The sequence below is a fragment of the Balaenoptera borealis genome (genome assembly GCF_965194805.1).
Source record: "Balaenoptera borealis genome assembly, chromosome: 5".
NCBI classification, from domain to species: domain Eukaryota; kingdom Metazoa; phylum Chordata; class Mammalia; order Artiodactyla; family Balaenopteridae; genus Balaenoptera; species Balaenoptera borealis.
The window spans coordinates 45,974,260-45,992,172 of NC_138862.1; the positions used below are offsets into that span (position 1 = coordinate 45,974,260).

At 35.1% G+C, this 17,913-nt stretch overlaps 1 protein-coding gene across 16 annotated transcripts in view; it reads left to right on the plus strand.

Moving 5' to 3' along the window:
• The window catches only part of ARL6 (ARF like GTPase 6), a 63,986-nt gene extending 46,352 nt beyond the window's left edge, over positions 1-17,634 (plus strand). For 3 of the 16 annotated variants that reach the window (XM_082392217.1, XM_082392223.1, XM_082392229.1), the window contains one exon: positions 16,168-17,634. In XM_082392217.1, coding sequence (XP_082248343.1) covers positions 16,168-16,217 — 50 coding nt within the window. In that variant the 3' untranslated portion in view covers positions 16,218-17,634. Of the gene's footprint in view, positions 1-627; positions 13,980-16,142 lie in introns of those variants that run through there. The other 13 variants (XM_082392230.1, XM_082392224.1, XM_082392228.1 and 10 more) reach the window with 12 other exon arrangements.
• The last annotated feature ends 279 nt before the right edge of the window (positions 17,635-17,913 follow it).

The window sequence follows — 17,913 nt, forward strand, 5'->3', positions numbered from 1 at the left end:
TTGAAACAGGGTGAGGGTAGTGGGATTGAATTAATGTTAAGTACATTTAAAAAAAAAACCTAAGGCAGGGTTGGGGATGAAGAACAATAACTGCAGGGAAAACAAAATGTAGAAGAGAGGAAAAGTAACTGGGGTATATCACTCGTTTCAGCTGTGAACAGCATTCACATAGTCATCCTATTGATGACTACATTACTGTGTTAGGAAAATGGGAGTATTGGTCACATGATGAGCGTGGCAGAAGAACGGTGTACAAGTGTGTGAGAACTGAAGCCCCTTATTACATTGAAGGAACTGACATTTCAAGAAGTAATAATAAAAGAATATTATTTAGAGGTACACAGGTAATCACCTAAAAGGGAGTTGAAAGTAGTTGTCTGTGAAAGGAGAAAAGGGATGAGGCAAGGGACTGCTTTTTTTAATACAAGCCTTGTAGAACTAGTTGATTTTAATTAGGTGCACGTACAACGACAGAAATAAAAACTATAGTGTGAATTGTGCTTTTAAAAAGAAAAACGTGTACACATAGGTTTCTACCATGTTCTTATAGATATGTCTTGGATTACTTTAGAGAATGGGTTTTGCCCTGTAGAGACTGATTATTTTTTATTTGGTTTTTATTATCAGATCAGATCCAGGCTGTGAAGACATGAAAAGATAGTATTTGGAAACCTCAACAATTTTCAATTCAAGGAATATATATTAAGGCACACTGAATACTTTAAATTTTTTGAAAGTTGTTTTTACATCTAAGAATACTTGATAATCTTCTGCTTGCATTTATGGACTCTGAATGAGGTTTTTAAGAACATAAGACTTCAGGGATGCTAATCTGGCCATTAATTATATGAAAACTAAATGTTTCCTGAAGGTCTCCCTCCCCAGAATTATCAACTTCTTGAAAGGTCTACATTTGATTGTAATTAGAATGTGTAAAGTCAGAGTTATCTCAGTATCTCATCTTGATTTATGATATCTTTAATGCATTTTATTTTTTTAATTGTCTTCTAAAAACTTAGCTTATGATATGACTTTGTAGTATGATTGTGCTTGTGAAAAAGAACTTGTAAATATTTATAAGGGACCATGGGTAATTAATATATATTAAAGTTTTGCTATATGTCACCATCAATAAAACATAAAATATAATATACAAACTAGTGTGCTTTATATGCTGAAAAGAATAATGCTGTGTTAATATGGTATTTTGTGTTTTACTGTCAAACATTTGTAAATTACCTGAGACCAAGTTAAGCTGAATTTATTTATTCAGTGAATAAAACACTGAATAAATAAATGAAACATCTCTGTACCTATTACTAGTTTGGCATTGTCCTAGGCAATGGTGATACAAGGTAAACAAAACGTATTCCTAATCCTCAGAGAGCTTAAAATTTAATGAGGGAGAATTTGAGAATCTTTTCATTCAGAGTATCTAATTTTATTTCATTGGCTGACTGAAAATATTGCATTTTAAGATTAAGAGGTATAAAAATGAATTAATGTGATTCTTCATAATTATTACAACTGACTTATTCTTTCTTCCTTTAAAATGTCTCCAGTTTACTGCAGTACTTTGTTAAAATAGACTGTGACTCACCAACTGTGTTTTTCCTGAGCATAAACTGCTACAAAAATGTTTTTTAGAATTTTAAACATATCTCTGCCATCTACTGTATGCAAATTGTGTTACTTCTCACAACTTAGAGACTGCTTATAATTGTAAACTCTAAATAGAAGCTTTCATTTTTAATTAATCACTGGGAAACAGTGGATAGAGCAATGGTGTAAATCCTAAAAAATATTACATATAAAGAAAAACTGTAATATATAATGTGTAACATCATAAATATCATTAGCTGTGAAAATGATAAAAACAGAAGACAAAAGGTAAGTGAGTAATAAAGGTGTATTATGATAATTACAGTAGTGGTATGTTTCACAGAGATTTGAATAAAATAATTTTAAAACTACAGTAAAAGTTCTGTAATTCAGTTTCTCTTAGTCCAGAAATCCCAGTGATTTTGAATTTGGCATATTGAAAGTTATCCAGAATATTCCAGTGATCCAGCATTTTAGCTAGGTTGCCAGCCTCTCATAAATTGTTTTGATGAAGATACAAAGTGAGTCTCATTAATCTAGAGCTGCCTCAAATATAAAAAAGACATGAAGATGAAAACACTGTAATTCAACAAAAAAAACCTAATATGCTGTAACTATTTTAGGAGGATGGAGAAAGGGGTGTTTTAAGAGAATTCAAATCCTCATCTACCATAAGGTAACAATAACAATAATAAAAGCTATCACTATATTTTGAGCAAGATATTATTATATGTATGGGATTTTGCATGATATAATCCTCATAATAGCCTTATGTAGTAGATTCTAGTGTTTGTTTTATAGACAAGGAAACTGAGGCCTAAAAAAAGGTTGTTTAAGGTCACAGAGCTAGTAAATGGTGGTGCTGGGATTCAGAACCAAACAATCTGTTTAAAATGGATGATTCAAGAGCTAAGAGTATTACTGATTTTAGAAATATAGAGGTATCTGCCATAAGAATAGCTAAAAGGATGGGGAAAATCTCTTACTGGGGTGGGATACCAGGATTGGGGTGCTGGAGGTCAGGGACAAGGGACTGCTGTTTTTTTCTTTTTGCTTGTTTTAAGTCTATTAACACTTCAAAATTTAAACTCTGGGCAGGAATGACTATGAAAAAAATAATTCTTGAAATTATGTTGATTTGTTGATGCTAAATTAGTATTCCACAAACTACAGTAATTCACACCTATGCAAATATGTAGAAGAGAGCTTACTAACTGCTTCCTTTGTTTTCATGATCTCCAGATCTAGTTTATAGTGTATAAACATCCATTTGTACTCTACATTTTTATGTAAAGATTATGTAGAAGCAAGTTGGGCTACAGTGGTCACAGCACGCCATGTGTGTATACACTGAGGTTATTGCATTTGTATTTAACATATTATGCAATTAAAATTTATTGCATTAAAGCTCAAGCAAGTGTTTTTTTATGTTTAGACATCACTGTGTTAACAAAGTTTAATTCATTAAGCTCCACATTTCAATGTGACACCTCATAAATTGTTCAAAAGTTAGCCTATTGTATGTTTTGCATTTAAATGTTTATAATGTGGCCCTATTCAGCCTGTGCCTTATAAATCACAAAAGAGCTGAGTTGTATATATTTTTCATTTATAGGTTGTCTGCTAAAAATTATGAATTGCCTTCTGATTACTTAAGTTATTTTTTTCCCACCGTATTGTGATTTCCATAAATATATGTAGTTACTCTAGAGAAAACTTAAGGCAAATACATTCTGCATGTAACTCTGGTACATTAAAATACTGTAGCATTTTAACTGATTTGCTTTCTGAGTTTTCCTTCTTGCTTCTTAGTTAAAAAATAAATAAAACCAATATTAAATGCTCACTTAAACAGATGTTAAAATGGGTTTGTTCATTTCTGTGACTGGAAGGAAATACTTTGACTGAGAAATGGTTATTGTGTTTAATTGAATGTTTCAAGTAACTTATTTATTACATTTTTATTGTGAATCTTTCTCATTAAGGATGTTCCTTCTGGGGTTTGCAAGGAACTGCCTCAGGACCATTACTGATTCTTCCCTCTGATCATTCGATTTTAATGCCACACTTGGCAGCTTCATGAACATATAGTATTAAGCTTTTCTCTGGTGATTTAGAATAAACCAAAAAGGACAAATTTAATTCTTCACCAAATTTCAAGTCACCAAGTAATGCTAGAAGTCATAGAGGAATAGGAGGTACTTTGAAAATAAAATATGGTTAGAAATATAGTAGTAATAATTAACATTTTTGTGGTTTTTACTATGTGCCAGGCACTTTCTAAGCATTTTACATATGTATATTAATTCATTTAATCATCATAATATAATATGTATAAAATGGATAACTAATAAGAACCTGCTGTATAAAAAAATAAATAAAATTCAAAAAAATCATCATAACAACTCTATGAGGTAGGTGCTATTATCTCTATTATGTAGGTCACAGGTCAACAAACTACTAATCTGTCTTTGTATGGCCCTTGAGCTAATAATGGTTTTACATTTTTAAAGTGTTATTTAAAAAAAAAAAAGGCAACAGATACAGTACGTGGCCCACAGAGCATGAAATTATTTACTGTCTGGGGCTTTACATAAAAACTTTGCCGACCCCTATCTTAGATGATGAAAGTGAGGCAAAGGAGGTTAAGTAACTTGCCTACGGTCCCATTGCAAATAAACAGAAGACCCCAGATTTTGAGTCTAGACTATCTGGCTCCAGAATTTGTGTTCTTAACCTCTACAAGGTTTCTTGAAAAGCTAAAGAGCACTCTAAAATGGAATAGAACAATTTGAAATTACTTCTTTCTTAAATAATTATATTAAAGATGAAAAATTAGATGCAAATAGCTGAAAAGTAATGCTCATTGAAATCCTCCCCCCCCCCCAGTTATATTGATGTCTTGTCCCTCTGACGTCTTTTTCCTTCTTTTTCTTTAAATGGGTGGCAACAGATGGGGCTGATTGTGAAACATCAGACATGTAAATGTTTCAAAGTTTAATCACACACAGATTATCCCCAAGCATCTGGCTTGGTCTTCCAGATTTCTCAGTGACTTTTACCAATATTTTGAGTTAACTGACAACTAGTGTTGACAGTCTTGAAACGTGGTAAAATGTAGACACATTAATAATCCAATGTGTGGATATGCATTTTAAGTTGTGACCCCAAGTAACAACTATAGCTAAAAATATTTTCTTAATTGCAAATATTTTATGGCTTTGCCTCAGTGTTCTAAATTTTTGCCATTTGACTATTGGAATAACATATATCCATAAAGGCCTAGGCCCAGAAATCAGTGTGTATGTGTGTGTGTGTGTGTGTGTGTCATTCTCTTTTGGAAAACTTTATAAACTCGTCCAATTATTTAATGAAATGTTACAATGTTACAGTAAAACATTACTGAGATAGGTTTACATTTCCTCTAATTGAGAGTAATCATTAATGTTGGAGTTAAAGCCAATTTCACATTAAGCTCTATTTTCTTAGGCTCAGTGTGTGCGTGTGTGTGTATATCAGAATGCACCATCCTAAGGTCATAGGAAGCTCTCACTTCACTCATTTTAGTGATCACTAACTATTACCCCAGGGCTTTCTTGGGAAGGTTTATAGATATATCTTACAGATACGTTATCCTTTCTGTGTTGTAGGGTTTTTTATTTTGTTTGTTTTTGTGATGCTCTTAAATGTGATACATCAGTTCTTGCCATTTCTGGAAACTTTATTGTCTACCTGATAGAGTTTTTACTGCATTTTTTAGATGCTGGATTATTAGTGTATTAAGTACTGTCCACTAATTCCATGAGCTTAATTTATAGATTCACAAAATATCACTTATCCGTTTTTACACTGTAAAACCCCCATACTGTGACTAATTTTATTTCATTTATTCATAGCAGGACAAAATTTCTTAAGAACAAATAAAATGATTTCCAAGACCCTGTATCAACATGGTATCTTGTTAATGTTAAAATTTGTTTTTCTAATTTGAAATACGTCTAATACAGAACTATTTTTTAAATAGTAATGCTATGTTTGCCGATTAAAAAGTGTGTTGGTCTCTATAAAGGCAAGAGGCAGTATTTTTCTACTAATTAGACCTTCAGATGTAACAAGCAGATATATCAATACTTATCACAGAACTTGTCTATATGGGAAATGGGTATAAACTTAAGAAATAGACTATAGTTCTTTCTTAAAGAGATCAGGACAATTCTGAGGCTTTGCCTCCATATCAGGAGGTCTTAGTCTTTTTTAGGAATAGGAATAGGGCTTGCCCTACAGTAGAATAGGATTCAAGCAGCAACTTTGTCTAGGAAGCCTACAATTGTATTTCCTTTTAATATAAGAGTATTACTAGTGCCACAAAGACTTTATTTGCATTTAAAGATTATACAGTACTCTGTATTTAACTTAATACATCTTTATTTTTATTAGATTTATTTAAATATCTGTCTTATGTATCCTACCTTACAGAAGAAAACTGAGGAAGAGTATCTACATCCTAAGGTCACTTCATAATAAAATGAAAAACCGTCATGCTAAGTGTCTTATTCTAAGGAAACTTTGAGGTTATTCACTTAACTCATGGTTAGTTTTTATTTTTTTCATCTCTTTTTCTTTAGCCTTACTTCAAATTGTTCTTCAAAAGGTGTAAGTTAATATCAATATATATGCATTTATTAAGATAATCCTCTAATCAACTACAATCAGAAAAAATTTTTCATAGTGTAACTCAAGTGTAAACTCTCTAATTATAAAGGACGTACCCAAATCCTTACCTTCTCTTCCTTCTTACAGAAAATAGTATGGAGTGGGAGGGTTCAGTGGTGCCCTGGACAAAACTCAGATCTGGGCTAACTCACAGAAAAATCATGATTTCAGATTGCTTCCAAGTCCTTGTAGCTATCAGTGAGTAGATGGCTCTCTAAAATTGATAGCACATTTGCTTATTCCAGTAAACCCGGGTCACAGCCTGGAAGCCAGAATATGAACACATTAGGGATTGACATGGCTCTGCGTAATAATGTAAATCACTTCACAGACTATCTTATATTTAGAAAAATTGTTTCCCTCAAAATTATTCTAGAATTTGACTCAGTACTTATTTTAGAGACGTGTGCATAACCTTGATTTGCAAGGGCAATAATTGTGTCTCGAATGTTTGAGTCTTTACCATAATCCTTTATTGAGGAAGCTGATGCATTTCATCTTCCTTCTTTACACATCCTAGTCACTCTTGTTTTGAATATCCACTCACCACCTAAGATCCTTTTCTCTGCTGGTTTCTGTCCTAAGTGTTTTCTAAGAAGTATATCAGTTCCTAGGGTTCCCTATGGAAAGTCTTAACATATTCTATTTAATTGAACCATATGGCATTGCCATTTTGTAGGCCCAAAGCAGCTGAATGATAGCACTTTCATATAGTTCAGTTAAGGTCACCTGGAAACTTCTGAACAGCTTAATTTTTCAGGAAGTGTCAAAGAAATCAATACCTAAGCAGCCACAACCTAGCCTGGCCCAAAAAAGACCTATGGTTTTTTTGGCCACAATACTTTGTAGTTCCATGCCTCAAACCAAGCCAGTAATCTGAGGGATTTCTTAATTTTTAAGGTATGTATCATTTCAGACACATTTTATGAGCTATTTCAGATTCTCTCAGACTCACCATCTCTTGTTTCAGCTGCCACTGCTTGTAGGCTCCAGCCAACTATATGTAGATGCAGAGCACCCTATTTTTGTTCCCATGCCCCCACCCCTACCATTCCAAAACACACATAAGCCAGCAGGGGAACCATTGACAAGTGGAAGACAAGAACTAGTGATAAAATTCTTCCCTCTTTCTATTTTTCCCATCAGTCATGGACAGTCTAGAGACTCACCATGTATAGCTTCTGGGATGATTACTTTGACTAACAGTCACACTTAGCAGCGGCCAGCTCAGTAACACCTCGCATTGCCACTCTCCTAACCTGCTTCATTCTCCTTTCCCATAACTTTACTTCCTAATAAATTGATACAAAATATCTCTGCCTCAGCAATGCTTTCTGAGGAACCCAGGCTATATCCAACAATATTCTCAAATTTTCATCAGAGTCACCTATGGTAGAATACATGAGAAGTATTCCCCTAGGACTTTTCTTTTTTCATTTTTATGTTTTAAATGTTTTAAATATTTATTTTATATTGGAGTAGAGTTGATTAACAATGTTGTGTTAGTTTCAGGTGTACAGCAAAGTGATTCAGTTATACATATACAAACATCTATTCTTTTTCAAATTCTTTTCCGATTCAGGTTATTACAGAATATTGAGCAGAGTTTCCTGTGCTATACAGTAGGTCCTTGTTGGTTATCTATTTTAAATATAGCAGTGTGTACATGTCAATACCAAACTCCCAATCTATCCCTCCCCCCACCCGGATAACCATATGTTCATTTTCTAAGTCTGTGAGTCTGTTTCTGTTTTGTAAATAAGTTCATTTGTATCACTTTTTTTTTTTAGATTCTACATATAAGTGATATCATATGATATTTGTCTTTCTCTGTCTGACTTACTTCACTTAGTATGTTAATATCCAGGTCCATCCATGTTGCTGCAAAGGACATTATATCATTCTTTTTAATTGCTGAGTAATATTCCATTGTGTATATATATACCACAACTTCCTTTATCCATTCATCTGTCAATGGACATTTAGGTTGCTTCCATCTCTTGGCAATTGTAAACAGCGCTTCAGCGAACAGGGGTGCATGTATACTTTCGAACCATGTTTTTCTCTGGATATATGCCCAGGAGTGGGATTGCTAGATCATATGGTAGCTCTCTTTAAAGTTTTTTAAGGAACCTCCATACTGTTCTCCATAGTGGTTGTACCAATTTCCATTCCCACCAACAGTGTAGGAGGGTTCCCTTTTCTCCACACCCTCTCCAGCATTTATCGTTTGTAGACTTTTTGATGACAGTACTTCTGACTGGTGTGAGGTGATATCTCATGGTGGTTTTGATTTGCATTTCTCTAATAATTAGTGATGTTGAGCATCTTTTCATGTGCCTCTTGGCCATCCGTTTGTCTTCTTTGGAGAGATGTCTATTTAGGTCTTCTGCCAATTTTTTGATTGGGTTGTTGGTTTTTTTGGTATTGAACCACATGAGGTGTTTGTAAATTTTGGAGATTAATCCCTTGTTGGTCACATCTTTTGCAAATATTTTCTCCCATTCTCTAGGTTGTCTTTTTGTTTTGTTTACGGTTTCTTTTGCTGTGCAAAAGCTTTTGAGTTTAATTAGGTCCCATTTGGCTTTTTTGTTTGTTTGTTCTTATTTCCATTACTCTAGGAGACGGCTTGAAGAAGATATTGCCATGATTTATGTCAAAGAGTATTCTGCCTATGTTGTCCTCTAAGAGTTTTATAGTATCTGATCCTAAATTTAGGTCTTTATCCCATTTTGAGTTTATTTTTTTGTATGGCTTTAAAGAATGTTCTAATTTCATTTTTTTTACGTATAGCTATCCAGTTTTTTTCCCTGGGTCCTGGTGCACACAAGACCTTGTGTGTGCCCTCCAAGAGTGGAGTTTCTGTTTCCCCCAGTCCTGTGGAAGAATTCCTGTGATCAAACCCCTCTGGCCTTCAAAGCCAAATTCTCTGGGGGCTCTTCCTCCCTTTTCCAGGCCCCCCAAGCTAGGGAGCCTGATGTAGGGCTCAGAACTTTCACTTCTGTGGGAGAACTTCTGTGGTATAATTATTTTCCAGTTTGTGGGTCACCCACCCGGCAGGTATGGGATTTGATTTTATCACGATTGTGCCCCTTCTACTGTCTCATTGTGGTTTCTTCTTTGTCTTTGGTTGTAGGGTATCTTTTTTGGTGGTTCCAGCATTTTTCTGTCAGTGGTTGTTCAGCAATTAGTTGATTTTGATGTTTCCATAAGAAGATGTGAGCTCATGTCCTACTCTGCCATCTTGTCACCAGGATCATCATTTTTTAAATAGACTTTATTTTTAGAGCAAACTGAAGTTCACAGCAAAACTGAGCAGAAGATACAGAGATTTCATACTTAACTACTGCCCCCACGTAACGCATATACCCTCCCACACCGTCCACATCCTGAAGCCCTAGGATTTTGAAGCACGTAAAAGTCACCCTCAAGTGAGCATAGTGATAAACAGTTGATCAAAAGCTACCTTGGAAGTTCTGGCTCTGGGTAAGTTAGAGTAAGTACACTCCATCCTATCCCCACCGAATGCAGCCATAAAACCTGCATAGACCAGCTATTTGAATGCATGGGCCAGCTACTTGAGGACTCTGAGTAGCAGTCAGATTGAAGAAGACCAGAATTTAACATACCACAAGACCAACAGTGAGTTTACCCATTTTTTCCCCCTTTGGTAGCCCCTCTACTTGGGCTTAAGGCTGCTTAAAACCCAGAATTGGGAATCTGTGCAGACAGAGCTCCAGAGAAAACCTAATTTTGGCTCAAAGAGTGGGAAGGGAGTCTCCTAATGACCAGCAAAAATTAAGAAAATACTCCATTTTCTTTTTCTATGTTTTCTTGTACACCAGCTCTCAAACAATCTGAGGGTGTCAGCAGCAGCAACAGTAGCAACAGTGGCAGTGGCAAACCCACAGACACCTAAGATTCTGAGGAAAGGGAACCTTCGTGTACAATCAGAGGAGCTGTGGTCCCAAGAGGATGTGGTAAATCCCATTGCTTTTGTTCTCTCTGTCTTCCCACTGCTTGGCCCCAGATGGGCATATTCATAGGAAGTGTATGGTAGAGCAGGGCACATAAAGCCTCAGCTTTCTAGCTGGGAGGTTAAAAAAAAAAAAAGTGGGGGGAGCCCCAGGAACTAAAGTACAGAGGAGATTGGGAGAGGGAAGAGATCAGCAAAGTAACCCCGTAAAGTTGCTTATGAAATCTCAGTCTTGCCCTCAGTGTGGGTCTGAGTCCAAACAGCATACACAGACTTTGAGAAGTAAACTATGACCCAAATCCAAGATTAGCTACTGGGTGGCTCACACATGGCCTAGATATGAATAAAACTCTGGAGGTTTTTGAAATCAGAAATAACATTGAAATATGACTCCCAGAAGGCTGGTTGGAACTTTTGGCCTGAATCTAACCAGAATGAAGTCCTGCTAAAGAAAAATTACCAATAATCTCCATAGAATTTAAATAAGAGGGATTTCCCTGGTGGTGCAGTGGTTAAGAATCTGTCTGCCAATGCAGGGGACACGGGTTCGATCCCTGGTCTGGGTATAGTTGAATTACAGTTACAATGTTGTGTTAATTACTGCTGTATGGCAAAGTGACTCAGTTGTGTATATATATATATGCGTTCTTGTTCATATTCTTTTCCATTATGGTTTACTACAGGATATTGAATATAGTTCCTCGTGCTATACAGTAGGACCTTGTTGTTTATCCATCCTATATATACCGGATCGCATCTGCTAATCCCCAACTCCCAATCCAACCCTCTCCCACCTCCTTCCCCCTTGGCAACCACCAGTCTATTCTCTATGTCCCTGACTGTTTCTGTTTTATAAATATGTTCATTTGTGTCATTTTAGATTCTACATATAAGTGATATCATATGGTATTTGTCTCTCTCATTCTGACTTACTTCACTTAGTATGATAATCTCTAGTTGCATCCATGTTGAGGCAAATGGCATTATTTCATTCTTTTTTATGGCTGAGTAATATTCCATTGTATATATGTACCACCTCTTCTTTAACCATTCATCTGTCAATGAACATTTAGGTTGTTTCCACGTCTTGGCTATTGTGAATAGTGCTGCTGTAAACATAGGGGTGCATGTATATTTTTGAGTTATATAGTTTTGTCTGGATATATGCCCAGGAGTAGGATTGCTGGAACATATGGTAATTTTTTAGTTTTCTGAGGAACCTCCATACTGTTTTCCACAGTGGCTGAGCCAACTTACATTCCCACCAACAGTGTAGGAAGGTTCCCTTTTCTCCACACCCTCTCCAGCATTTGTTATTTGTAGACTTTTTAATGACAGCCACTCTGACATGTGTGAGGTGGTACCTCATTGTAGTTTTGATTTGCATTTCTCTAATAATTAGTGATGTTGAGCATCTTTTCATGTGCCTATTGGCCGTCTGTATTTCTTCTTTGGAGAAATGTCTCTTTAGGTCTTATGCCCATTTTTTTTTTTTTTAATAAATTTATTTATTTATTTATTTTGGGCTGCATTGGGGTCTTCGTTGCTGCACGTGGCTTTCTCTAGTTGCCATGAGCCGGGCTACTCTCTGTTGAGGTGCATGGGCTTCTCATTGTGGTGGCTTCTCTTTTTGCGGAGCTCGGGCTCTAGGCATGCGGGCTTCAGTAGGTGTGGCTCGCGGGCTCTAGAGCGCAGGCTCAGTAGTTGTGGCGCAAGGGCTTAGTTGTAGCATGTGGGATCTTCCCGGACCAGGGCTCAAACCCATGTCCTCTGCATTGGCAGGCGGATTCTTAACCACTGAGCCACCAGGGAAGCCCCTATGCCCATTTTTTGATTGGATTGTTTTTGTTTTTCTGATATTGAACCACACAAGCTGTTTGTAAATTTTTTAGATTAATCCCTTGTCAGTCGCATCATTTGCAATATTTTCTCCCATTCTGTAGGCTATCTTTTAGTTTTGTTTATGGTTTCCTTTGCTGTGCAAAAGCTTGTAAGTTTGATTAGGGTCCATTTGTTTATTTTCGTTTTTATTTCTATTGCCTGGGAAGACTGACCTAATAAAACTTTGGTACAATTTATGTCAGAGAATGTTTTGCCTATGTTCTCTTCTAGGAGTTTTATGGTCTCATGTCTTATGTTTAAGTCTTTAAGCTATTTTGAGTTTATTTTTGTGTGTGGTGAGAGGGCATGTTCTAACTTCATTGATTTACATGTGACTGTCCAACTTCCCCAACACCACTTGCTGAAGAGTTTGTCTTTTTCCCATTGTATATTCTTGCCTCCTTTGTTGAAGATTAATTGATCATAGGTGTGTGGGTTTATTTCTTGGCTCTCTATTCTCTTCCATTGATCTGTATGTCTGTTTTTGTGCTAATACCATGCTGTTTTGATTACTGTAGCTTTGTAGTATTGTCTGAAGCCTGGGATGGTTACGCCTCCTGCTTTGTTCTTTTTCTTCAGGATTACTTTGGCAATTCTGGGTCTTTTATGGTTCCATATGAATTTTAGGATTATTTGTTCTAGTACTGTGGAAAAGGTCATGGGTAATTTGGTAGGGATCACATTAAATCTGTAGATTGCTTTGGGTAGTATGGCCATTTTTACAATATTAATTCTTCAATCCAAGAGCATGGGATATCTTTCCATTTCTTTCAGTCATCTTCAATTTCCTTTATTAATGTTTTATAGTTCTCAGTGTATAAGTCTTTCACCTCCTTGGTGAGGTTTATTAAGTACAAAATTACTTGTTATGTGAAAAAGCAGAAAACTGTGACCCATTCTCAAGGGAAAAGATAATGGAGGTCAATACTGTGAAGACTCAAATGGAATGATCAGATAAGGACTTTAAGGCAGCTATAATATCTCAATGAGGCAAAGGAAAACTTGCTTATAACAAATGAAAAGATAGGAATTTCAGCAGAAAAAATAGAAAATATAAAAAGAAAGTAAATGAAATTCTAGAACTGAAAAACACAATATCTGACGTTAAAAAAATCATAGAAATCATTCATTTCATAGAATGAAAATAACAGAGAAAATAAGCAGTGAACTCGAAGATACAGATGAATAGAAAGTGTTCCATCTGAAAAAGAGAGAGCAAGAAATATTGAAAAAAAATCATCAGTGCTTCAGGATCCTGTGGGATAATATCCAAATTTTTTAAATATATGTAATAGAGTCCCACAGGGAGAGGAAAGAGAGAATGGGACAGAATATATTTTTGAAGAAATAATGGGTGAAAAATTCCTAAATTGAATGAAATATGTACTTTATAGATTCAAAAAGCTTAGCAAACCCCAAATAGGGTTAATACAAAACAAACAAAAAACTAGGTGTATGATAGCAAATTGTTGGGGACTTCCCTGGTGGCGCAGTGGTTAAGAGTCCGCCTGCCAATGCAGGGGACATGGGTTTGATCCCTGGTCCGGGAAAATCCCACGTGCCGCGGAGCAACTAAGCCTGTGCACCACAACTACTGAGCCTGCGCTCTAGAGCCCGCAAGCCACAACTGCTGAGCCCGTGTGCCACAACTACTGAAGCCCACGTGCCTAGAGCCCATGCTCCACAACAAGAGAAGCCACTGCAATGAGAAGCCCACACACCGCAACGAAGAGTAGCCCCTGCTCTCCGCAACTAGAGAAAGCCTGCGCACAGCAACGAAGACCCAACACAGCCAAAAATAAGTTAATTAATTTTAAAAAAAGAAAGAAAAAATTCCTTTAAAAAAAATAGCAAATTGTTGAAAACTAAAGAAAATCTCAGAAACATCGGGGTGTGGGGGTAGAAATTGACATTGTATACAAAGTAATAGTGTTACAAACTACTGTGGATTTCTTATCAGGAACAATCTGTGCCAGAAAACAGTAGTACAATATCTTTAAAGTACTGAGAGAAAAAAAAAATGTTGAACCAGAATTCTAAGATAGAAAACTAAGAAAAAATTTCACCATTATATCTGCACTACTATAAGAAATGTTCTTCAGGCTGAAGGGAGATGATACTAAAGGGAAACTAATTTTCAGGAAACAATGAAAACCAATTAAATGGTAAATATTTGGGTAAATGTAAAAGACTTTTTTCTTTAATGTCCTTATGTTTAAAGCAAATGTTTAAAGCAAAAAGTGTAGCATATTCTTATGGGTTTTATAATGTATGTAGATGTAATACAAATGACATATGACACTGCAATATAACTGATGCGGGTGGCTTATAAAGGACCTAAACAGCTTCAAAACTTCTACATTTTACATGGAGTGATAGAGTAATAATTCTAGTAGACAGTGTAAATTAAGGATGTGTATTATCATTCCTAGAGCATCTATTTTCAAAATTTAAGAGGTATGTTAAAAAGCTAATAAATTAAAATGGATTTCATCAAGTGATCCAAGTAAACATCATCTGTAGTGGGACAAATTGAAATCATGTACACCAGCCATGCAAAGAGCATAACATTACTTTTGTGGTATTTGTATGAAAAATGCATAGCCTGACTCTAAGCACAAGGAAACACCACATACCCAAATGGAGGACTGTCCCTGTAACATTCAAAAGTGTCACAGTCATGAAAGTCAAGGAAAGACTGGCACTTCTACAGAATGAAGGAGACTAAAGATACTTGACAACTAAATGTAATATGTGATTCTGGATTGGATCACTTTGCTGTGATGGACATAAATGAGACAATTAGCAAAATGTGAATGGGGCCAGAGGATAAGATGGTAGAATATAGTAACATTAATTTCTTGATTTTGAGGGTTGTGTTGTGGCTATTTAGGATTTTAACAGAATGGTCATATTTGTAAGTTATATCAATATATCAAAGTATTTAGGGGTGATAGGACATCATTTTGAAATCATACTTTCAAATGATTCAGGGAATAAAAAAGGGTCTTTGTACTATTCTTGTAGTTTTTCAATAAGTATGAAATAATTTCAAAATAAAAATTATCTTTAGGTAAAAATAATTTTATACAAAATAGTAATATAGAGTAAGTGACATTTTACATAAGAAGAACCAGAATAGAATACAGTAGATTTGAGTAATTTATTTTCAAAAAAGAAAGTCTAAAATTGTATAACATAAAAATCAACGGCCTGAATATGTTGACAACTGCAAACAGTATGGGAAATGTGAATATATTTATTATATGAGTTACAGATCTCTTGAAATTTGTAGATATACTATTAGACAATACAGCGCTACTGCCAATTTTTAGAGGAAAAAAAGCACTTTAACCACTAATCATAAACATGGACCAGGTGACTTCCTGGATTTCCCAACAGAAATAATATCAACCTGACAAGTTAGAGTGAATTCAGTGTAATAGCTGTGAAAAAGGCAATTTATACAAGAACGCCAAACAAATGTCAAACTGTTTGGTTCTTGTATACACTTGATTTTGGTCCTAAATTAGATATTTGGTTAGTAGTAAGACTTCTCCATCCTGATTTACTGGTCTAACCTGTCTCAGTCAGTAATTGGCAGACATAAACTCAGATTATGTAAGTCGAGTTAGGATCAGTGCAGCAGTTTCTCTACTTGCATATTTCTCATACTTTATTATTGTCGTCTACTTTTTAATTATGCAATTATTTTAAAGAATGAAGCAAGTAGTTCACTTAAAGGTAGTTTCATATTAACATACCAAAGCCCTTGACTATCCTTATGTTACACATAGTATTTGATGATTCACAATGTAGTAGCACCCACTGACTGTAATGTCTCCTCACCAAATCAGATAGCAGATATTAATTATATGTCTATTGTTGGCCCAGTATTGTATGCACTCCTGTTGGGCTTTGATACTGCTTTCTGACAAGTGCGACATTTCTAGTATAAATGTTTCAACAGGTGTTTTAACTGGTTGTGGTTGCAGGACTTTCTGATCCATGTTTCTGGAGCCTGATTTGTGAAATCTATCCCTGACCTCAAGTACAGCCTGCCCAAGTGATACAGTTAGACACTTTCTTCTCCCCTTTTCCAATGTACGTATATCTCACTTTTAAAATTTATCACGCTGTCCTGTAGTTTGTAACTGTCACTTAGTTCTGTTCTCCTTTTTTGAGACAGTGTCTTGAGTGTGGATCACATTGTGTATTCCCATCGCCAAACGCAGAGCCTGGAACAGGTAGAATGTTTATTGAACAGGTAGAAGGCCATAAAATAACTTTGTAGATGGGATATTGTTTTTTGGTTTTTGGTTTTTTTTTTAATATATATTCCTCCCACCAACTTTCCTAATCGAGTTTGAGGCAGCTAACACTAGAAGAATGACTACTAGGTCAATGATCTTGATTTAGACTCTATGTAGATCTTTATTTCAGAATTTTCCATTTTCTTATTTTTTGTTTTGTTTTGTTTTTCTGAAATGTAGACTGATTAATAAACTTTTCAGTAAATACATAATTTTTAAAACTTTCTCTACCTTCCTTACCTACTAAGGAAGAGTTTTCCAGTAGCTACTTTTTAAATTTTATTAAAAGATGCTTTTTATTTCTAAGCTAGATTGTGTTTTATTTAAGCTGCAGAGACTACATATACCTACAGAATGTCTTTAAGTGGTAGGAAAAACTAGAATGAAAGTGGCAGAATTTAAAATGAATAAGTTAATTTCCATTCCCCTCAGACTGCATATGGTTTATAAAGTTCTATATTGTGGTGTGGTCAGCTCTTTCATTTGATGATATACATGATTGATCATTTGAAGTGGAGTTCCTGTTGAACCAGATAGAAATGGAATCATCATTTCTGGAGTTACTTAATCTAAGACCAACTGTGAAATTGATGAAAACAATTTGTTCATTTGATTGTCTTCCAGACTTGATAATTCAAAGTCATATGTCAATATATTCACCTGTAGGAGAAATAAACCAAATGACTTATGATGGAAACTGATTACTCAGAAGTACTTATTTGGGGAGTTGAAAGAAAGAAAAGTAAAGTAGAAGATAGAATGTAGAAATGAATGAAACTTAAGAATGGTTATTAATATGAAATCAGTTACAAGAATTACCTTTTTACTTCGATACTGGAGTCAAAGTATTCCTATTGTAACTTCTTGTCTTCTGTTTTACCTTTTTTTCATAGGTAACTCCTTTTACTATTTACCAATGAAAAGTTGATTGGAAGAGGTGAGGAAGGAATTCAGTTGCTAACACAGACTGATGGAAATATTTGATGTAGGCTGCTTTTGTTCATTATTTGCAAAACGAATTAAGTTACAGTTTGATAAATTTTTACAAATTTTTCAAAATGAAAGTGGAGGCATTGAGAATGTACTTACTGCATTTCTAAAAAATCAAAATTGTATCCTCTACAATAACACTTGATTTTATAAGCTTCATATGGATTTTTTAACTACATTTAGCAATATTTTTAAATGAAATTTCATGAAAGTTTGTTAATATTATTATTTCATAATGGGCTATGTAAGATTTCCATAGGTAAGTATCAGTACTTCATCACTCCAGATTATAAACAAAGTGAATAGACTTCTAGCCCATTCTATATAAAGAAAATTCATGTAAAGGAAATAATGCTAATCTCAATTTCAGATTAGGTAAAGTCCCCATTTGAAAACTGTGGCTTATCTTACGTGACAGCATGTATCATTTCCAGCTGC